At 43.7% G+C, this 24,175-nt stretch overlaps 1 protein-coding gene across 8 annotated transcripts in view; it reads left to right on the plus strand.

Annotated features, from left to right (window-relative positions):
• Nucleotides 1-24,175, plus strand: part of LOC143328808 (receptor-type tyrosine-protein phosphatase mu) — a 150,221-nt gene that overhangs the window by 54,141 nt on the left and 71,905 nt on the right. For all 8 annotated transcript variants that reach the window (XM_076744141.1, XM_076744144.1, XM_076744142.1 and 5 more), the window contains 4 exons: nucleotides 1,107-1,222; nucleotides 3,011-3,185; nucleotides 9,095-9,388; nucleotides 23,474-23,782. In XM_076744141.1, the coding sequence (XP_076600256.1) occupies nucleotides 1,107-1,222; nucleotides 3,011-3,185; nucleotides 9,095-9,388; nucleotides 23,474-23,782 (894 nt within the window). The remainder of the gene's footprint in view (nucleotides 1-1,106; nucleotides 1,223-3,010; nucleotides 3,186-9,094; nucleotides 9,389-23,473; nucleotides 23,783-24,175) is intronic.

The following is a 24,175-nucleotide window of genomic DNA, read 5'->3' on the forward strand; positions in this document are numbered from 1 at the left end:
GAAGTATCAAGCTCTGATTGTTAGACGCTAATGACCTGGTAACCATTTGAAAGCAGCTGAATTCCTACAAATGTTATGTCAATACGATGGATTTATATAGCGATAGGTGTTGCATATAAATGTATTTGAGTAAATCAATGAGACCTTGCTACGTGATCAATGTTTAAATGCGTAAAAGTGTGAGTGGATCGATATCCCACTCAGTGGCAATTGGGTTTCTTTGAGTGATAAGCAAAGTGATCAGAGCGACTCCTCAGTGGAGCACAGCCAATTCATTTCTATTTATACGACCATGTGGAATATCTAGCACAAAGGTGTGATTATGCCAGTGGGTGGTCTGCCGTTCCCTCCATCATTAAAGAAGACATTAGCGATGAGAAAAATAGATTTGTCTTTTTTGGCACTGGACGGATTGACAGGACAAAGTTATAAAGGAGGTGTAGTTCAAAGACGAGGTTATAAAATATTAAGTAGAAGTGAAAGTCTTGATGATGAAAGTGATAGAATTAGCTTTTGCCAGGTCTTTAGAGATTTGGTTATGTTTCGAATCAAGGTCGCTCCACTGAATTGCCCTATTTTCCTATGCAGAATAGCACTACTAATCAAAAATGTTCTACATAAGTTACTTTCTGTGGACTATCCCAGTCAGTGAGCAAGCTGATAATGAGCACAGTTGGAAAAGAGAATAATGTTTTTGGAAAAATCCCCTCAATCAATGATAGGATGCAGTTAAGAGACAGAAGAAATTGGGTTTTTGGTAGGCGCGAAATCAGCCTCTGGTGTCTCATTTTAAGGATTTAGGTGGAATGTTCCCCACAAAGCGATGCTGGCCTCTGGCACTGAGGGGTATAAAGAGTAGTATCAATTCAAGGTTACTTCTCTCAGATGTCTAATTTTACATACAAATCCTGGCACAAGACTTACTGGGTGGGTAAAAGTGAAATGTGTTGGCATAGTCTAAGTACAGGCGTTGAGCAGCAACTCACTTCTGCTGATGAATTCTCATAAAGTACAAACCCATTTTAAGGAAGTTGAACTCGTCTCAGCATGTGCTCTTACGGGACTTTTTTTTGCAGCTGTCTGAAAAATAGTTTTTTCCTCCGCAGTGAACACACCTCACTTCCTGACTATAAAGGGAGTGGAGGTCAACGCTGGACAGACGGCATCTTTCCACTGCACCGTCAATGGACGTAAAAGGGACAATTTCCGCCTCTGGCTTCAGGTGAGATCCATTTTTATCCTCCTGTTTACACTTTAGATCAAAGACTAGATCAGAGGGTGGGATCAGTATTACAAGTGGGCCCTCTGGGAATTAATGTGTCGTACTGAACAGAGCCTATTGTCTGAATATGTAATCTTCTGATCTGGAGTACTGTTGTGGTCTTAGAAAGCTGCAGACCTGTGTCTTCTTTTTTATGGGAAATTAGAAATTTGTCACAAGTGCATAAGATAAAGGGATGAAAAGGCTTGTCTTAACTGGAATGGTTACCAAGTCAACATTTTATCTGAGTAAAATGCGACCAGTTGTTAACCAATTGTGTGATCGGGATACAGCTGTTGGCAACTGTGCTGTCAAAATGAGACAGAAGTAAAAGACGTGGCGAACGAAATATAAATTGATGATAACAGGGTAACAGAGAGAGGGTAGCAAAAAAGAAGATGAGGCAGGAGTACCTGGTTATTTTTAGCATGTTTAACCCAAATTACATAGGGCGAAATGTAAACAGTCAGACCACAGACGGACACCGTTCATCTTCCTGATTGGCTGGCAGATGTGCATTTAAAATGTCAAACAGTAGACCTCAAACATAGTTGTGGTCAGCAGTTTAACCACAACTCTAAATCAGTTAACTCAAAGAAATGGGCACTGAATTAGCACCATAATGCATTTTACCCAACGTGAGGGAATAATGGTCAATGTAGGAGTGAAGAAGAGGGGCCATAAGGGGTCAGATCATGTTGATATATGTCATGGCACCTTATCATGCATATATTGTTTATTGCCTCATCATTCTTTGATTATATTACTCATTGTTTATTTGATATTTAGCACTACTTGACTTTTTGTTCAGTGTTTTATCATCTTTTTGTCTTTTGTCCTCTTTAAGCTGTATGTCCTTTTTTCCTATGCAAGCACAAATTCCTTGTGTGTTTGCACTTACACCATGTAAACAATTCTCTTAATTCAGGAACCAAAAGCTGATGACTGGTTGCCAGCTTCACATCCTGGAAAGGCTGTTTTGATGAAACACAAGCAGCTCTTGTAATTTTCGGTATAAATCATTTGAGAAATTCAAGCCAGGACATTCACACGTCGCTTTATTGTGCCCTTGTGTTTGAGATTTCACCCGCTCACCAGATTTCCAGAGACCTCTGTGTCTGGGAGACAGGGGATTACAGTTGTTTCAGATCACCGCAGTATGGTCTTAACCTATATAGATGTTGGCTCTGTGGATACTGTGTACTATATCCGGCACAACTGAGCTGCACAGCAGTCTTGAATTGACCTTGTTCTGAGCAGCGAAGGTAGTGCATCTGGCAGACATAACCCTGCCGGCTCTGCTGCTAAGCACACTGTCACACATGTGATCAGTGGGAGCATGACGCTGGGTAAAGGTCCTCTGCCAGGTACTCCATCATTTTAACAAACACGTCCTCATTAGCACAGGAGCTGGAAAACAAACATTAAGTGAAGTCCCCCGATGACAGTAATGAAGAAATATTTCTAATGAACAAATGTCCCCCATCTGCCTGCTGTGAGGGGTGACAGCTGGGGAGAGCCCACTGTGTGTTTGTGTGTGCGCGCATGTGTGTGTGTGTGCGTGCATTCCTGTGTGATAAATGTATTCCCACTATCAGCCACCGATGGGACACAAACAAACACGCACAAGAGCAGACAACAAGTACGCTCAACCAGAGTTTGTGAAACGCACACAAGGTCAGGCCACTTTGCTTATTAAACCTTTCCATTTTGGAGGCTCACTTGTGTGTTTGTCTCGGTTCCAAACAGGGCATCGGCGGACGGGAGGCCCCGATGAAAGCCACTAAACCTTGGAACAACCGCCGCTTCATAGGCACTTTCGACGTAGAGAACACAACCAAGGGCGACTCGGGCCGCTACCGCTGCATCGTCCACTCAGACAAAGGCGTTGGAGTGTCCAATTATGGGGAACTAACCATAAAACGTGAGTACTGGTCCCGGAGCAGAGAGGAACACAGACACCGCCTGTCTGAAGAAACACAGCACAGACAGCGGGAGTGTTTTCCGTCCGCGTGACCTCTATGCATACGGCAAAGTCAACAGGAGATAAACAGGAAATGCTGCATGTTCGTAGATGAAAATGTCCTCTTGGCGATACTAAAAATACTAGCTTTTTATGTTGATTTGTTATCCAGAGGACTTTAATACTTTCCTGTGTAAAGGCTGTCCTTGACTGAGCACAATTCCACCTGAAAGATCACAAAGGCAAGAGGCACCAGGGTTTACAGTAACCTCACTGATATTTCACTCCTGCAGTCATTTGATATGAATTTATGGAGTCGTCTGAAACTAAATCCTGCAAGGCCTCACTTTCCTACAGCCCTATAGCCCGGTAATGGCCTTCTATATTTCTTCACCTCAATTTTCTCCCTGTGCTCTCAATTGAATTTACTGCCCCGATTTTTTTTCCTTTTTTTTTTTGTCTCCAAGCTTTATGTGATTGATAGGTTTAATCCTGGCTGTCCAGATCGAGGTCTGTCAATCATGCGAGAATGGCCGGGCCCAGACACAGCACAGTGAAGAGGGAGATAAAGTCTCTCTGCCTGAGTGTATCAGTGGGTTTCAGTGGTGTACTCAAAGAAAATTTACCGACACACTGGAGGCACTCAAAACCACACTTGTGCATAAATTCACCAACACAATCACTCGCACGTCCTCGTCACGCTTACACGCAGTCGCTAGATGGCAATATTTTTGCTGATCGCTGCGTTCAATGTGCTACTAGATGTCTTTTTGCACGAGACAAACCAGGTAAGTGTAAAGTGCCTTTGTCATAAATATTCAAAATACAGTGATTGTCTAAATTCAGGCATTCGCCAATTCTCATAAGGCACCCTGCTTTAAATTCTGCGGAGATTTCACACCTCGATGACTCCGACATAAGCCAACGTCGTCGCGGGAAGAAAAGAGGCGTTTTCACGGTTCTAAGTGTCACACATAAAAAAAGCTGATATCTCCTCTTATCGTACCAGTCGTAAAACAAGTGCTTAACCCTCGTAGCAGTGTGTCTGAGTCGTAAATCCTCCTTAAATGTGTATTCACCGCGTCCGTGACTCGTTTTTGGAGGAGTGACCACGGAGCGATTCTGTGGATTATGAGCCTGCTACAGTCGACACACCGGCTCGCTCTCCCCCCGCCGCTCATTACCATACACTGCCTTTTTCTTCAACATGAGGAGAGTGAATGCTTGATTATCCCAGATAATCACTTCTGCCTTTCATGCCAGTATTCAGTCAGATTTATGTGCCTACGTGGAAGTGCACTGCATGTCTTTCCAGAGCGCCATATGGATTGGCCCAGTGCAGCCCCTTTCCCGTGCCCCCCTTGTGGTGGGCTCTCCTGTGGTGCAGCCAGTGGTTCTGAAAGGGGGATAATTATTCCCTGTCCAAGTGCTGGCTCTTTTCTTGGCCTGGTTAGAATCACCTGGAGCCCGCAGAGCGTTCGCTGAGCTCCAGCGTAGTATTCTGAGCCATGTTACTGAGTCAAGGCTGCCGAGGCGCGGCCGTGTCAGCACTAATGAGAATAGCCACCAGAAATCGAAGGCCAGCCAGCCAAGCTCATCATTTTCCTGTGGCCACCTCTTCCCCGATCACGGCCAGATCAATTCTTTACTCACAGCAGTCCAATTAGGAAGAGTGCACAACGTAATGAGGACCTCTTGCATCTTAGCAGGAAAGGCTCCGTGTTGTAACGGGCAAATGAAAGAAACATTTATAAAGACTCACATCTAACTAATCTAACAACCGAGCAGAGTGGCAGCTCTTATTATTGCTCTCTGTGTAGTGAATGGCAAATGAATGATAAGGCGTGTGTGCGCGTATGTGTGTGCAACTGTAGTATTAGTAGGATTAGTCACTGTAGAGAGAATAAAATGACAATTTTGAGAACAGATTAATCATCTAAGTAATATATAAACTAAAATTGCCAAAGATTCACCGGATCGAGCAGCCAAATGTGAGGATTTTCTGTGTTTTTTGTCGTAAATTGAAAATATTTGGGTTGTAGGCTGTCGGTTTAACAAAACAAGCACTTTCAAGTCACCACTTGAGGTTTTGGGGAATTCTGATGAGCATCCTTCACATTTTTCTGACATTTTATACATTAAATGACGAATCAGTCAATGAAAGAAAATACACACATTCATTGATGATGAGAGTGATTGTGAGCTGCAGCCCTCGTATGCTTGTCCTTAGCATGTCGATCATCGACGTTGGATCCACGTCTATGCCAGTGTGTGTGTTTCGAGCGTGCATTTGTGTGACTGCGCTCTGGCAGACAGGCAGGTGCTGCAGTAGACGAGGACGCAGCTGTTGCCGGGCCGTTTGCCTGTCTGGTCAACATCATGACAACAGCTGCTCGCTGACCCCCGCGTATGGCCGCCACTGTCATCTGCACGCCGTCACCCATCTCCAGCCAGCACAGAGCGCACTTCGGAGCCCTTTCCAGGGCCCCGCTGCTGCGAAAATGCCACGTGAGGCTTAAACAGTGGGAATTGAGTTGTTAATATCCTAAAGTGTTTCAGCACTTGAGTGTATTTCACACCGGTAATCCGTTATTTCCAGTGCGTCTGCTATGGCTGTTGAACAGAGGATTACTGCACCTGCAGGAATTATTTCATCACTGTAAGCTGCTGTTGCTTTTGTGAAGCAGTAACTTTCCCAAGTTAAATGAAATGCTTATTGCTTTAATACATCATGCTGCTTAGTCGTATGGTTATGGAAATGGTCTCGAGTGATAACAGTAAAAAAGGATTGAATGGCAGCAGAGGCAGGTAAGCGTCACGGTGCATAAAAAACCACGTTCTAGACAGAAAAGTAAGACTGATTAAACGATCGATTGATTGATGGCCGGGGCGTTTGAAGCCCACGGTCTGATGGTGTCGCAGGCAAACCTATAAGATAATACCAGATAATTATACAGCGCAGTATAATAACATTAGTGGATATTAGATGGTTGGATTTCACGTTAAGTTGGCAAGTTTCCCACCCTGTGAACCAGTCATGTCTGAGTCAGCAGCTAGAAACTTCATGTTTGGAGCAGCATTTGGTCCTGTGCATCACAAGGTGTTGTCACAGAGCGAGTGTGCTAACGCGTCAGTAAAGTCTGGTAACAGCCTACGTGACACTTGCCTCTTTGGTGTCACCTTTAATTTTAGTTTTAATCAAAGGTGACTCTATCCAGATTTCTCAGTTGAACTTTTAGTGAAATCTTTTAAAAAGTTCTTACTTTTAATTTATTTTTATTGAATAAAGATGCTTATTATGCAATAAGATAAAGTACATCTGGTCTTTTTATCGTACATGCCATCTGCTTTTCTGCAGAGAAAAAAAATAAAAGGCAAACAACTTCAAGAAACCCTGATCCTCGCTTCTCTGAAAACCAACCCATTTTATACATTTGATCCTCCTTTGATGTTTTAAAATATTACAAATGTCAAACACCATTACAATCCCAGTATATTTTTAATACACCATCATCCTATGAGGGATGGTATTACAGGGTGAGCCTGTGCTGCTTTCTGTTGTTTAAATGAATCTGAGCATATTGCCCCGTAACTCAGTTAAGCCCCTTTTAAGACATAACAACAGACCATAAAAGACAATCAAAACAAGCCAGATTTTGGATCACCTCATTCTTCTGTCTGGCTCCAACACGCAGACTGGTGCACTGCGTGTAAGTCCTGGAGAAGACCTGCTGGATTAGCTGGTTCGCTTTAGGTGATGTTTGACAGCCACACTGGAGGCTTGGATTAGTGGGAGTTTAGGGACCTACGACGGAGGTCACCGTGGGGTAACCATCTGCTAAGGGAGAGCCTCCAGTTCTCTGTTGGACACCTCAACCTGCTCCTAATTTGCCCGGAGACTTCCCCCTCTCCATGACAACTCCATGAGAAAGCAGCCAGGCAACTAATGGAATTATTCTGTTACATGTGTGCTCATTAGAGCTACTCACCGTGGCCTCTGGGACGTGTAACTATTGTAGTGCATGACAAGGGTAGATTTGCTAAGCAGCACCTTTGTTGCGGGTCATAGCTCTTTGTTGACAATGGCAGGTTTTTGGTTGCACCAGGAGACAGCAGCGTGCGAAGCATGAAAGACATAACAATGGGTTAGAGAAGGTGGACTAGTTTTATCTGGAACAAGCTTTTTTGGTCACATGTGACTTTAAAAAGTGAACTATCTTATAGACATTACAAGTTTCTTATAACACCTCTCCTCAAATGTTACCGCCACGTCCTCTTGCGTGGTTGTGTAATAATGAAATCCTGAAAATATCCCGCGGTTGAAATAACTTGTCTGACATTTCGAGAAGCCTCATTAAACCAGAAATGGCACAAGGTTTAAGCAAGATTACACAAATATTGGTGACATAACAGAGAAAAGGTCATCTTCAAGGTTGTCACTGAACAGCACATTTGTCTGAAAGAGGTAAACTCGCACTGAAGAACTTGAGATTACATTCGCAACAAGTCCAAACAGACACACTGAAGGTTCAGATTAAGTGGGTTCATTTCAAAGTGTCGTGCTATTCATTTTCAAGAAAAACGTCCTTATCTTCACTAAAAATCGGCACAGTAGAGTCTGTGCAAACGTTTCTCTTATTTGTTAATGAAGGAGTCGTTTCCTATTATTTAAAGATAACTTCAATGTGTTTTCATTGTGACCCTTTAATCATTTTGTGAAGGTCTCAAACTTCGAGAGATCGGGACTCTTTCACAGCGAGTCTGGTTGACACAAACGCCGCAGCACAGATGAAGTTATCCAGTTTGATATTGAATTAGAGTTCCTCAATTACTGCTCGAGGTATTTTGACAATTTTGTGGAAGGATAAAACATTCTGACACTGAAATACTGGAATGTAACTACATTTACTGCACTGAAGTACTGCACAATGATGTAGGGGAGAACATTTTTTTTGACAGTTACTTTGCAAATTAAGGTTTTAAATATGATGAACTTATAAAATTTATTAAACTGTGTAAAAATAGTGAGAATGCAAAACCAGCACCTAGTGCACAGAGGACACACCTGAACTGCATTTCCTACAAATCCCATTTATATGCAGCTCTTTTGTGTTTACAGGTGTGTTTCTGTGGAGAAGTAAAGCCGACTGGATTCCATTTTTCTTCAGCGTGTCAGACAGAATATTTGCATTTGGAAGACGTTCGCTGCCAAAAACATGAATTGGTTATTACAATATCTGAACATGACAACTGAAATAATAAGCTGCTGAACTGTGTTGTAATAGTGAGAACAGCTGACGTAGTTAACGTACTGCCGAGTTGTGTTTCAGACCAGCAGTGATTTTCAGCTTTTAGCAGAACAGCAAAATTCCACAACAGTCACAAGTCGAGAGATTAAAGCAGCTCCTGAATCACACAAGAGAGATGACAACTACAATAGTTGTCAATTATCAGAGGCTTTTCCATAGAAGTCCTCTGATTGAAATCAATATGTTGTTCAATAGGAGCATCGTTTGCCAAGGTCTTGGTGTCTTTAGTCTGCTGATGATGAGAGTCCTCACCAACCTGGAGCTATTGATTGTTACGTGGGTCTTCTTATATACCTCGATTATTGAAAAACATGAAGATACTCTTAATGTGCTTCAAGAAGGTTTTCATGTGGTTGATTGTTTAAAAGAAGAAATTGGATTTTTTAGAATTTTGTTTGCTTGGTGCAGGCATTTATCCACAATTATTTATTTATTTATTAGAATGTCAGAGCAGTTTACACAAATTAAAAATACATGTTTTCTCTACTGTCAAGACTTTCCATCACTTCACCATTATTGTTTGATTAGATAACCAAACTATCAAACTTTTTATTTCCCTAGAGCCCCCAGTGCCAATTGCACCACCTCAGCTAACTGCTGTTGGCGCCACCTACCTTTGGATCCAGCTGAACGCCAACAGCATCAATGGGGACGGTCCAATCATCGACAGGGAGGTGGAGTACCGCACAGTGTCCGGCACCATGTACGACCTGCAGCCTGTAGACAAGACCACACACAAGATCGGCCACCTGGACCCCGACACAGAGTACGAGATCAGCGTTCTGCTGACCAGACCTCTGGAGGGAGGCACCGGAGCCCCCGGACCCCCGCTGAGGGCCAGGACCAAATGTGCTGGTGAGACCAAAAATACCATTACTTACAGAGCACCACTGGGAATTTCAGGAAATGATCCATTATGTTGTGTCACGGTGTCACATGAACAGGCTTAAAAACCATTCATACATCATGTTGTTCGTGTGTGTGTAAGTTGTGTGAAGTTAACGGTAAAGTTTCACACACACGTTTTTTCTTACTGTAGATCCAGTCAAATTAGTCCAGTAACAGACACTGCAAAACAACACAGGCGTTGGCAAGTAGCCCTCTCAACTCTAGCTTGATAATTAATGACCTGTCAGTTCCACATCAAAGACGATGCCCAGGGAAGAGCAGCATTTCATATTTGGAGCTTTTCGTGTCTGTTACAGAATAATTTACATTTGTTCAAGACTGGGTGTTTGAACCAGGAAATGAAGATGATAGAAACAAAAACCAACGTAGGGAAAAAAATAAAACTAAATGAATTCATTCATTTGTATCTTGTATCTGTAAAACCCCTAAAACACAGACACAAACAGCTGCTATAAAGAATTTATTTACAGCAGCGGGTGCAGCTTTTAAAATTACAGCACTTTATTTCACATGCATGCCACTGATTTGGCACGTGTACTCAAATATCAACCACCAGGACTGGAAAACGAAGCTGATGCACAAGTGCCAAAAGCTGCAGTTCCTCAAATGGCCTCTTGAGGCAGGCTCCAAAAGTGAGTCAATCACCATAGACCCGCATATTGAAATGCCCAACAGCTACAGCTGCAGCCCAGTGCCAATAGGTCCTGCGTATCTAAAAATAAGGACAGCATGTCTGTTACAGTTAACAGCACTAAAAAGAGGCTCTCTTTCATTGTCAGCACGTTGCACGGCTCCAACACAATGACTGTCTCATACAACATAGAATAAAAGTGCTCCACTTGATTAAATGGTGGGAGAGAGATACTGGAATTTGTAACACTCCTGTGAAAAAGAGTGGTCAAAGCAGTTCAAGCAGTCCATTCATTCAGCATTTTTTTTAAAATCATATTATAATTACTGCCTTAGGCGTGATGTATTAGAGTTTGTGCCATCCCTTATTTAGTTTTACAAACAAAACGTTTCAAAAAGATTCCTATTTTTACAAATCACCCCCTGCGTACAATAAATATCCATCAGGGCTCCATTGTTGGTGGAGCTCCATTGTGTTTTCCTAAAGCCACACAGCATTTGAAGCAAATAACTCCAGCTCATAATGACCCAACATATATCATTGCCCTTATACGTAGGTAATTAGTTTTCTATCGTAGACAATGCCCTTTGTGTTTTCATTGTTTCCACCAATAGATCTTCATTAAGATTTTTGACATCTGGACATAAATTGTCTCTTATCTAAATAATGTATTCAACAGTGAGCACCTGGAATAGTTATAGCCGTGCATACCTTTCACCACATTGTATGTAATAGAAAAAACTGATCATAACAACAACAAAACAACAAGTTTAAGTAAACTCTTGTTATTTGGAACAGCTGTTTGTCACCATAATTGATATGATTTATAGTTGGCTCCAGACATAGAGCTGGTAACTGCCCTGCCACATGGTTAGCTTTATAACTACTTGTTTATTCAGCTTAATTCTCATTCCAAAGTCCCTTCAAGCTTCCTAATTCATCAGCAACACAGATTGATATCATGTGTGAAGCAGAGTGCCACCTTAAATTTGGATCATTATGTTGCTGCTGTACTGTGGGCATTCAAACTCAAACGTGTACATAAACACTTTGAGAATGCCTGATGATGTTGTACAAATTGCCCTTCTCACAACATTAACCAGCCAAATTCCCATGCTGTACTAGGATGCCAACTCGGGGAACAAAACAAACCTAGCCTCAGCATTTTCCCAGGCTAATGCTGTTTGGTGTCCAGAGAAATGCTGATGAAAATGAGATTTTTCTCCCCGCCCTGCCCAGGGTGTAACCCCCTCTCCCCACTGTGAAGGTCATGAGCTTATTCATTTTTAGTCTGGCTGATAGGGATGAATGGCCCTACCTGCGCAGCGTCTGAGCCAGGCCCGGCTTCTGCGGGGGTCCTGCCCCTTGGCAACCCTGCCGGTCACAGTCAGGGAGATTGATGGCCCCGGCTCCTGAAGTGTGTTTGAGGAAGCAGCTCTTGATCTTGTCCGGCTCTCTGCTGGTCTTTCCCACTGACAGGCTGGGCCTCAGCAGAGCTCCTAATTGAACGGTTAAGACTCACAGGGCTGTGTGATACATCACTGTTGATACAGACAGGCCCAAAGACTCGCTCCCCTTCTCCCTGCACTGCTGTCTGGAGGCGCTAATGAAAATCTGTGGCCACTCTGGAGCTCTGTCTCTCACATAATTATTCATAGCTTTGCCTTGGTCACTTCGCAAACCTAGCAATGTTTCTGATGACAAAGGATGTTTTAATTCAATCTTGTGTAAAATGGGAAATGTATAATGCAAGGACGTCACCAATTCAATTCGGAGGCAGGAGGAGGAAACGGGTAGCCTTGGACGGTTTTCTTTCCCATGAAGCACTTCCATTACTTTCCTAGTGAACATCAAAAGAATGTCTTATCCAAGGCTCTGTGATTGCTCAAGGGGATTATTTGTGGGTTTCAAGGGTTTGCAGAGTGATTCAAACAACATTTTGCCTTTGCACATCCTCGTGTCTTTGGACCGTCGATGTCGAATTTCACAACTTGTTAACATTTGTTATTTTCTCATTTTCCTACCGGCCAAAATTTCTCACAAAACATTTTGAGGTGAAAGAGGGAAACATTTGGTAAATGTGAAATTTATGTCTGTGAAGTTGTTTACCACTTCAGAGTTCTCCGTCTCTCGCTTGGTAAGTGCTACTTGAAGGAAGACACTGTATTATCAGGTGGTGCCCTAGGATCACAGCGGGGGGCTCTGGAATTCAGCAACACTATTGAGAGACCATCTCACACAGAGAAACCATTTCCAGCCCACACTAGGACGGCAGATAAGTAAGCCTTAAACAACTACTCCTCTGCAGCCTGAGTTGTATTTTAAATCTGTGTGGAAGAGCCTTCGCTGGAGCTTTTCAATCTTCGCATCGCTCCCTGCTTCGGGTTGAGGCGCTCACCGACGCATTTTGAACATGGTATCTCTCCACCTTACAGGCAAACAATTCGAACGTTTTATTACTTCAGTCAAACAGTTATTCTGATAACAATGTCTGAATCATTCAACTATTATTAATTATTTTAAAACCATCTGAAGTTGCTTGAGCCAGAATAAGAGGTGCACATGCATGTTTTCCACCCAGCGCTTGTGTCTGATGCAGCAGAGATAATCTCGTAGTTTCCATGGTAGAAGAACAGTCTGTCCTGTGTGTCTCATCTCCACCCCATGGCTTTTGCTTAAAAATGGCAGTACATGATGTCCATGCTGGGTCCAAACACCTGCTCAGACTCCAGCCTCTGCCAGCTCCACATCTCAGTCTATAAGTTGTCTCCATCTGCGCTCCGGTACCACGTGGGAGTAGCCTCATCTGTTTGTTTTTACTTTGCCATTCTGTTTCACTGAGTGCTATTAAACACAGAGGAATCAGCGTTAATCAGGGCTCAGCCCTTGCTTAAACGCTCGTTTATAATAGTGGAGAGTGGGGAGGAGCTGCGCAATTATGTTCACCCACACCAAGGATGGTTATTTGCATTTAGCCTCCTGGTTAATTTGTGAAAGACCAGGTCTGTTTTGAGGCAAATAATAACGAGGGCAGTGTTCAGATGCTACTTCATTTGCCAAGTACAGTGCTTTGTATTGGTGGCATTGGTGCAGGAACATAACAAATCTTCTTCTGTGAATGTTGCTGCAGTGAATTTAAAATCGATTTTCCAGCACGCCCTTTCACATTTATAAAACTCCTGCAAACCTTTACATCAGTGATCATCAACTGGGGGCCTGCGGGCCACATCCCACCCACCAAATCTTCCCGTCTGGCCCGCAGAATATTAATGAGTTCAGAAAATGCAGGCATTTAATGTTGCTCACCAGTGGAAGGGGTCAACCATTTCTAAGATGCTACTACAACTTAGAGCCTCATATCCTGTTGCATATTAAGGTTGAAGCTGAGAAGAGATTTTTTCCAGTCCTAACTTCTTTCCATGAAATTGAAATAAGGTGCTTAAAAAGGAAATTCTGCTCTTTGTGTAGATATACAAACCAGATCAATTTTCAGTGAAAAGCTAGTTTTACTGTGTGCACTGCAACACTAAATAGAATAAATGAATAACATGCACAGAAAATGTAGAGCATTGGCAGAATCTCTCTTGCTAAGGATGAACAGCAGACAAAGGTAAGAGAGGTTAGCTTTGTAAAACTGGGGAATATTCACCGCGCCTAGCATTAACCTTGAAACAGTCCGTCTGTACATCGTGTCACTTGGCAAATGCGTATGGGCTCAACGGCATCAGGAGTGAGCAGTGCAGACTTAGTGCAGTGTACCACGTGGAAGTTATTCTAAATAGAACAAGAAACATGAAGTCAACTATCAAAGCGCTCCTGTGGAGATCTGTACTATCCATACAAATCCTGTCTGAAGAATCACTGCCAGACTTTAAAGCCTGTGAATCGCACACAAACTCAGGGAAAGAAAAAAGAATGGTACCCTCTTACATGCACATGATGGGCATGCTGAGAATCATACAAGCAGCACAGTTAACCGTCTGTCAACGCCACTCACTGAAAAATCAACCTTTCCTTTCATCTTCCCTTTTAAACCTTACAAAGTAATGAATAATGGTGAGACTGATTTACGTAGGTTTATGTCCTTCCTTTTCCTGCCATTGTTCTGCTGTCAAAAAAAGTGCAGTCGACAGCATAAAAGACCTTTTTTCCCATTGCATTCTTAATTTGTCAAGAAACCATTCACTTTGATAGACAAGAGGATATAATGACATGACTTACTGTAAGGACAGCTAGAGCTCAGCGCCGCTCGAGTAAAGTCTGCAGATATTCCGATTCGTTTGAAGGAATTCGTGTCCAGTTTTGGTTTAAGTTCTTGCAAACTCACAGGTCAGTTTTCACCTCTGTTGAACTCGCAATACACCGAAACTCTCCACTGTCCAGACGTTGTGAACGGTGGTGTCATTGACCTTTCCTCCAGGAGGAATTGATTGTTTATATCCTTGTATCTGCACTGAAACTGCATAGATAAAAATGAACAAAGCACAGTAGGAAGGTTTCTGCATCGCTGTAAGTCCAAGGATAGAGATACAGGTAGACAACATATTCTGTTTGCTGAAAAGGTGCGTAGTTCTCAAGTTTCGGGATGCTGTTATTTGTCTGCTGATGAGATTAGCTCCATCAGCTTATGTTATTTCCAGTCGCACTTAACCGAGTCAGGATATTTCACCTTGCCAATTCTTGTGTAACTAAACCTTGACATTTTATTAACAAAGGTAGAAGGATGATCTGTCAGGTATAACTGCTATTTTTCCCCGCTGCAGCTTCATGCATGTCTACAGGGCAAATTGCCTTAGAAAGGTCTAACCCTTTATGATGGCTGCTTTATTTTTCCTGCAGCTGAGATTGCGCAGATCTGTCTCTGTGGGTCTTAAAGGAAAAGAAATTGTTTGCAAGGTTTGATGTGTCTAATTAATGCTATTGATGCCTCAGGGCAAGAGTAGAAAGCCTCTTCACCTCACCATCTCAGATAACATTGGTCTGGTTCGTCACCTACAATAGCTCGCAGACATGTGACCTATAGGGTTGGTATATTGTCTGCAGCGAGGCGAATGAAAAGCCTCAGTTTGAGGCCCATTGAATTTGTGTTCTTTTGTCAGTCGGAGAAAACAGGGTAGATTGAGTTTGTGGTGTGCAGGAAGGTTATAGGAGGACCACAATACAAGTCTTTTTATCACCGGCAGTTGGAAGTAGAATGGCGAATTGTGTTCTATTGGCTTCTCAAAAGGCAAATTGTGTTCCTCTCAAGGACACGTCTTCAAACAACTACCTTTAGAAAGGAGCGAGACACGGAATGAGAAAGACTCTGCATTTATGGCATTATTATTTTTTCCCTCATCTCCATCACTCCATCCATCTATTTTCCCAAACACGACGAAATTGAGACACTGAGAACAGATGTGCGCAGACGAAACTCCAGTGACATCCTTGTAAACTTAGTCTCTTCTTATTGTGGAGCTGCCTCTTCAGCTCCTCACAAACAATTATCATCGAGGTTGTTTGCAACCCCAACTCGTAAGCCTCAGGAGAGCGATAAATGGCTGTAGTTTAGTCGGGCTTGGCAATATCCTTTTTTTTCTGCTGTTTTTAAATTTGAACTGAAATGCTTCTCAAGGTCTTTAAATGTTTCTATTCTTCATGTTTAATTATTCATGGCCTATCTGCTGTAATTTTTGTCACAGATTTTCTCCATCCTTTTGCTGAATTATAGATGTCCCATTCCCCTTGCTAGGCGTCAAGCAAGCACTCATTCAGTCTGCATGTATAACTCTAACTCAAGAACATTTGTGCGTCTCCTCCTCAACGAAAGGACAGAAATGTCAGGAAGACAGCGATTTATATCCTGTATTCCCCCACCTAGATAGCTCGATCTCAGATCTCATATATCTCCAAAGTAGGTGGCTCAGAAAACGCAGCAGCCATTTTACAAAGTCAAGCGCTTCACTTTGATTTACACTCTGGGTAACACCCTGAGTCGAGCGCGACACATGCAGGATTTTGGCGACAAATGGCAGTGCCACACGGGCCATCTGGGGAGTGTTGAAGTTGAGGAATCACCTTGGTAACCTCCCACTGGTCCTGTAGAGATTGCGTCCCAGTCGGTAAATGAGGGCTTGTGTTCTTCCCGTTTGTAAGCCGTAACCACAGGCATTTTCCCCAGGAACCCGAACACAAAAGACAAAAGCCTGGTCTGATAGTGGGGATGGATGTGTGGGCATGTGTATGTGTTAAGACAGATGGGGAAGGAGGGGGTCATTCTACCTGTCACTCTGACCCCAATCACCGCGCAGCATATTGGTGGAAACGAAATGAAAGATTGATTTAACCAGTTCCACCTCCGCTGCCTCTGCTCTTTCCATCAACTGGCTGTCCATTTGTTTTCATCCGGTCGGTGGACTCGCGCTTCCCTCCACCTTTTGCCCCTGACGATCACTTGCTAGAGTTGTTTTTTTTTAATCCCTCTAAATGTTCAGTGATAGAAAAGACTGACATTTTATACCCTGTTATTTATACTATTTCTATATTTTAAATCAAATTCTTAGATACCGCAATTGACGGGTGTAACTTTTTATGACTTGCAGCTGCAGGTGAAGCAAAGCAAAAAGAGCTTATTTGCGTCTTGCGCAGAAGTCTTTAGCAATGACGATGTCACCTCAAGTGCTTTGAATACTACTGTACTCTGCAGCACAGTGCTTACTTCATCTCAGCCCCACTAAATGCCACTATCATGACGAATAAACCGCAGAACCCCTTTTAGCTTTAGTGGCCTCTAAACTACTGCACTGACCAGTATGTTGCAACACATGATCCAAGTAAGTAACCATTATTAATTCATGGAATTACTGATTCCATGCGAATGTACAGTGTAATATATGGATTATCAGGCATGCCAGTGGATGTATGCATGGTGTGACTGGCATGGTGTCTACTGCTCTTTGTCTGTTTAAACCCCAAGCACCAGATTGTTTCATTCTCCATCAAAAATTGCACTCCTCTTCCCAGTGTCATAAAGCAGGAGCACACATGTATTATACGTATACTACTGGATTCTGCAGAACCTTTTCTCTGATGTCCATTGAGGATAAATACAGGTTTAGAGGTCAGGCAAAGAAGACTGTCACCGATTGCTGTCTGTGCATCCATAGATAAACTGTAAACAGGAACTGGTCCCAGCTAATACAACATGACTTTCTTTAGTGCAGATTTGTCAGAGCGATCAGTTTAAGCACCAGAAAGTCGAGCTATAAGAAAGGGAATGAAGCAAAAATGACCTATGGGGTTCAAAGCGCTAAGCTGCCAGCACAGTACGCTTCTTCAGAAGTGCCTGTCGTATGGTCGAATAGCTTCGGAAACCCCCTCCCCCCCGCACCTTTCCGACATCGGATTAGGGGCGGCCATGTCCGACCATTTCTGACATTTACACCCACTTCAGGCCGTGATTGGCAGCTGCTTGGAGATGAGAAAGCAAGCAGGGTTTGAACTTCTCTCTCAAGCTCTCTTTCATTCTTGACACAACTATTTCTGTCACTTTTCATGCGAACAACTTAGTGCAACAGCTTGAATGCCTTCAAGGAGAAACTGTCTGAAAATGTGCACTGTTATCCACATATTTGAACGATATTGCATCTCCCCCTTTCTATGATGGCTGGCTTGTCACTTATCCTTCAAGTGGCCGTTCAGAACAACTACAGACACTTCTGATTCCCGACATGGACGCATGAACTCGTATGAACTAGTTCCGTTCCAGCATAACTGGACTCTCAGACATTGCAGACTACAGCTGTAGCCATAAAATCACACAAAATGATAAACACTTCAGAATACATGTTCTCAGTTTCTGTACTCACACAGCGGAGCTTGTTTCTTCAGGGCAGCATACAATAGGGTGGTCCATCATGAACAAAGACAGGCACGGTCTTGGTTTGACTTGACAGACTTGATCTTGTCATGCATCATCCTCCTGTGCTGGTGAGATGTATCTTACTTTCCCTCTCACGCTCTCGCTCTACCTTTTTATTCAGTGCTGTGAGAAGGAAGGCATTCACCCATTCATCTCCACCCCTGCAGCTTCAGGGGGTTCATCAGACAAGGTGGCAGTCCAGCCAGGCCCAGCGCTGGGGCTCATTCTGTGGTTTCAATTCGATCCAGCGTGCTGTAGGCCCCTCCGCCCCTCATCCTCACCCATCATGGCAGTCTCATTTATCATGAGGCCTATAAAGAAGGACTTGATAGAGTGAGGAGCGACCAGCACCATTCAATAAATCCTTGTGATTATCCACGCCTCCAAGGTGTATGGGCAAAGACTGTGTGTGTGTGTGTGTCCTGAACACGTGGGCATTTGTCTCTGACTTTGTAATGGGTGTAGAGGGCGATGTTAGAACACAAGAGGTCCGTGTACGGTGCCTTTAAAGTGCTATCAATTATAACATGTGTACACACGTCAACCCCAAGGCCTGATTTGACTTGTTGCATTCGATGGCAACAAAAACCTTGGCACTTCTGCCCTCCCCCTTCCTCTGTCTTAGCTTTCTTTCTCCAGTCCCCCCCACCCACCCATCCACCCACACATTGACTCCCTCCATCTCTGCCTCTTAACGCCCTCCCTCCTCTCTCTCTCTTCCTCCAGAGGATTGCATAGAGGAGCACTCTAGGAGGGTGATGGAGCTTTGATTGTCGGTTATCAAAAGCTATCATTACGGCTCGCTTCTGCGGGATATGAAAATGATTTCCTAAGTGTAAAACCCATGTCATTACCTCAATGGCCTCAGTGCTATCACTGAGATGTAATAGAAAGCGGCAAACAAATGTGCTCGCCTCCCAGCCCGCCCAGCTCAAACAGAACAGAGTGAATAACACACAGCAATGGAGAGATAAGTGATGGCAATGCCAGGCCTCGCTGCCTAGAATGGAACACTTTACATGAAAACAGCCCTCTGACCAGGATTTAATCTTCGCCGTTGTCATGTTGTTTTGGTACTGTCTACAACGAAGGCGCCTGTGTGTGACAAGCCCCGGCTGACATTCTCCAGCACGGAATCCGACAGTCTACATGCCATCCTCTGAAAGTCGAGGCATTTCTCTCTCTCCTTTTTTTTCATCTGCAAACAACAAGGCTCCCCCCTCCTCCTCCTCCTTCTCCTCCTCCTCCTCAACCGGAGCGCCGTTTCATCCTGATGAGATAGCAGCCAGGCTCAGGAGCCACATTGACTTGACGGTGGTTTCTAATCATTGGGGAAGTAGTCTTTTCTCCCCCCGACCCCCCTCCTGGTTCTGTTTGCTGAGCAGGGAGATGGAAGTCTACGCCAGCACCAGGCTTTTCTGCTCTTAATCGATGTGGATCTGATAAAGATCCTGGCTTTCTGAATGACTCGTGCGCTGCAAAGCCCGAGGAAGATCTGATAAGTAAATCGTTCTTCTGTACATATAGCCAGTAAGATGCTGAGGAACCAGATCTGTGCCGCTGTACAGGCTCACGGACACTCGCGTAAGACCGTAAACACGCTCGAAAACACACCCCGTCCCCGCTCATACACCCACACACACTTGTCTCGCAGTAAAGTGGCTGTGCTCCGGACATGCCCAATTTGCTTCCTTTCATCCAGGACTAATGTCTCGCTCTACCCAGGGGCTAAGTGCACCATTTGAAACCCCCTCTAGGACAGACGGCTGCAACATGCGGTTATTTGTTGTTTTTGTTTCATGTTTTGGGAAATCGTGTTATCGCTTCAGCTGCAGTCGCGTGTACGCAGGGCCCATCCGAATTAACAAGAGGCAATAATGTGCTGATAATTTCTAAAAACATTATTTAAATGTCACACTGTAATGACAAAAAAAAAAATCACTAATAGTTCTATGTAAATGTCAAATTCAAATTATTCAATTACATCGGCGAGTGTGGGGCAGGTGATAATTTGTCCACCGCTTGGAATACCAATCTGGCTCTCGCTGGAGCTCATTCTGTGTGCCCTGGCATAAGATAGACCTCAGCAATTTCCTGCTCCAAGGGATGCTTTCATAGCCATTATTATAACTCTATTCCACTAGAAATATCTGCCATACTGGAGAGATATTAGAGTCATATTTTCAGTACTTTCACCCCAATGTCGCCCTCAGTGTGTGATAGCTTGTGAGAATTGTTAAAAAAAAAAAAAAAAAAAAAAATGCTGTGGCTTTCAAGAGATAGCCCTGTTATTCCTTGTTGTGATTTGTGCTTGTGCTTTTGATACTGAGCCTCTTACTGCTCAGTCAATAAAACTAAACTAGCAGTCACAGCAGACTGGGGTAATAGGCTCATCTCATCAGCTGTCATTCATGGGCCTATGGGCCTGTTTGAAAACGGCTGCATAGCCTCCATCTATGCACGGAGGGATTTATAAAGGATATCAGCCTTTCGGCGTGACCCGTTCATTTCAGATTAAGTCGGGGAGGAGGGTACGGGGTGTTTTTCTTTTTCTCTTTCCTCTTTCTTCAAAGTCAACCATGACCAGCCTCTGAAAATGGATGAGGCACCTTGTTGTTCATGAAAACAGATGATGTCATTCTGAGTCATGGGGTACAAGTTGTGATTGGGCGTCCGCCACAGATCGTCACATTTTACAGCCTCCCTCAGACAGCTGGCATTTGCACTACAGGGAGCCAATGGGGCAACAAACAATTAGCCTTTTCTCAACAAAACTCCAGGGAGAGGCTGTAGAATAGTCCTAAGAGCTGTCAGCTAAATGGCCAGTGTTTCTTTATATAGCTGTCCTATCACCGTTGGCACACAAGCAAAAATGTGTAATGTTCTTCCTACATGCCAAAAAGCAGAATTTAAATGTATATATGAAAAGATAATTGATTCCTCTTATTTCATTTTTCCTTCCTCTTTATTTGGCATGGGCTATTTCCCCCCACAATTTATTTTTCACAAGCGGTGCCCATTCTTGTTGGCATCTCTCCATTGGCCAGAATTAGGGTGCAGTGGACATAATCTATGATGTTCCACAAAGATGGAAGTGTGACATTCTCCTTGAACGCTCCAGAAATGAGACTTCCTCCCAGCCGCTCGTGCACGTCTGCTTGAGATTCACACTTTGGTGCATTTGTCACTTTGAGAGCATCTGGTTTAATTTGATTTCTGTGCCTGGCCACCCTGCAATTCTCTGTGCTTTTAGTGTAACCGTTGCCTACTGAGTGCGGCCAACAGATAGTTCCGCAAATAAAGGGGTTTAAACTTCTATTTTCTGGATGGCTTTCCCAACATTGCAACCTATTTGAAGAGGCCTGTTTTCTTCGCCAATTCTCGCCAGTCCTGTGTTAGAGTCTCTCTTTTTTTCTCTCTTATTACATTTGTTTAAAATGGCAGAACTTGAGGAATTATTACATTTAGCCCCATACTGTAGTTTGCTAGTAGAGAGGAGTCAGCTCACTTATTGTCTGTTACACTGAATGTTTGACTCTGTAGATAATGTCTTTGAACGTAGATGTCTGACATACCGGCCTCCACTAAAGTTTACCATTTCTTTCACATCTTCAGCTAACACCAGAGGTCAGATCCTTAATCGAAGATGGCACACGTTCAATGGAGTACTCTGGCACAGCATCGCAGAAAGATATTAAGCACTTCAATGCAAGCTATAATGCACAGCATTCAGCAAGTTAGAAATGTCTATATTTCCTTCAGCCTTTGTAAATTCTTATAAAATCAGATAGTTATACATGCTCTGTCAAGGATTTCAGTGGTTTGTTGCACTCTGCAGATACATAGTGACAAATCCTGCTTAAAGAGAAGATAATTGCGTTTTTTTTCCTTTCGGAAAGACGCTTTTCTGTTTTTCAGACATATTTTTTCAGCTGTAGCCCTTTGTGTGTGCCTCATGTATTGCATGCTGCACACTGATATCCCCTTCCCCATCTGTCTTCAACAGCTTTTCCTCTGCCTCCTTCAGGTCCTTCTAATGCTATTTCATCTGCTCTGTGAAAGCACAGGAGAGATCACATCCGTTGTTTCTCCTTGTGAGATCTGAAAATGTTCCATCTTTCGTTCAACCAGCAGGCGCCTTTATTTTCTCTCGCCGTGTTTCTTCTTGCGTTATCCTCTCTCACCTGCACATGCTTCTGCCATGTCACATGTCACAACCTAATTTCCTGAAGTCTTGCAGCTTTTCTCTGGCGCTACACAGAACTTGGTCTCATCGTTAATTCTTCCTGTCCATTTTTAAAGGATTCTCAGCAAAACTTGATCAGTGGGACATTGTCTTTCCATAGGTGTCCACAAAACGTAGGACCAAAAATAAAATTTGTACATTCAAACTGTGTAAACTGTGTTGTTGGTGTATTCTTGCTTGTTTGTCATGTCCTTTGTACAGCCTGTAGAAATGAACAGCATGCCGGAGCTCCAGTCCAGTCTCCCCCCGTGCACCTCCAGAATGTTAAACATGGCTGCCGTGGCTGCCTCTGAATTGCTGGACTGTGTCTCCTGGGGAACGGGGAAATTGAGCCCTGGCTCTTCCTAATAGGTGGTAAAGTGTTAAGTTCCAGAGAAATGGACTGCGAATTTAACCTGGAATGGAAATTGATCCCATTACCTTGTGCTTGGGCTGCTTTCCTCCCGTAGGTAGGAGAGGCATAGAGAGGGGGGGGGGGAGTGAGAGGGGAAAATAGACGGGGAAAGCAGAGAGAGGAGATGAGGAAAAATGAAGAGAGAGCGGGAAATAGAAACGGGGGAGCCACAGGAAAAGAGAGGAAATAGAGACGGGGAATGGAGGGAGACCAGAAAGAAAGAAGGAGAGAGAGAGAGGAGAAAATGGAGAAAGTAGAAGAGAAAAGGCAGCGAGACACAGTGTATGTGATTAGAGGTGATAGGATGGCAGCGGGGGTTGTGTCCTGCCTGGATTGACAGGCCGGCTGACTCTGTATCAGTGTGGTGCTAATAGCTGACCGCCACTGGGCGAGATGGAAAAGAGAGAGGAAAAGGCAGAGGACAAGGTAGAAGGAGCAGAGGAACGGCACGCTCTGAAGGGATGATACACCTCCTGCTGAGGGCTTCCACCAACAGACCTGTGGTGTCTTGGTGTGTGCAGCTGCTGTGAGACCGAGTTAGCAACGGTGATGGGATGTGGCAATGCTCAGTATCAGGCCGAGGCTTTGAAATTTTCAAATATTTTCTGGAAATATGAATTCCAAACAGAGGAAACGGTATTTCAATATGAAAAAAGTATTGACTGGGTCTCAAGTGTTATGAAAAATCTACTAGTAGATTTTCTTTGACCCAAAGGAACACCGCCTTCTCTGTGCCCTGGCATAGACCTCCGTAATTTCCTTGATTTTATTGAAACTATCTTGCACTACCTGCCCTTTCATATGGCCTAATTGATTATCTTGATGTATGCTCACACTCTCCTCTCTGTCCATCCCGCCAGAGCCCATGCATGGCCCACGGAGGCTAGAAGTGGTGGACATCCAATCCAAGCAGGTGACAGTGCGCTGGGAGCCTCTTGGTTACAATGTGACCCGCTGCCACAGCTACAACCTGACCGTCCAGTACCGCTCCAGGGTGGCCGGCAAGGAGGAGACCCGCGAGGAGGTGTGCTATGACACCCAGAGTCGCGATCCTCAGCACACCATCCACAACTTGACGCCCTTCACCAATCTCAGTGTCAAGCTGGTGCTTCGCAATCCAGAGGGGGTCATGGAGAGCACAGAGCTGGAGGTTCAGACTGATGAGGATGGTGAGTGTGATGCAGGCCTGCCTGGGAAGCTTGACACAAGACGGTGCTGAACTGATCCCAGATCAGATCGTTCAGACAATGGAGAGCTCACAATGTTATGTATATATATTTGCTCACAACTCCAAGATAATGTGTTGTACATTAAGTGTTTATTTCTGCATATAAAGGGGAGTTAGAATGAAGTGTAGCCTAGAATTTAAGAGTGACATCAAGCTCGTGGAAATATTAATTAATGATCTGTAATAATTTAGAGTTGCTAATTCCAAAACATCCAAACCAAAGGAGCAACTAACTAAAAAAATCTCACTTTTTTGTCGTCATTAACGGTTGCAAGCAGCTTCCAGAAGCCATTTTTGTACCATTTTACCTCATTTCACCTGGCAGTTTAGAGGA

The sequence above is a fragment of the Chaetodon auriga genome, chromosome 12 (assembly GCF_051107435.1).
Source record: "Chaetodon auriga isolate fChaAug3 chromosome 12, fChaAug3.hap1, whole genome shotgun sequence".
Taxonomy (NCBI): Eukaryota; Metazoa; Chordata; class Actinopteri; order Chaetodontiformes; family Chaetodontidae; genus Chaetodon; species Chaetodon auriga.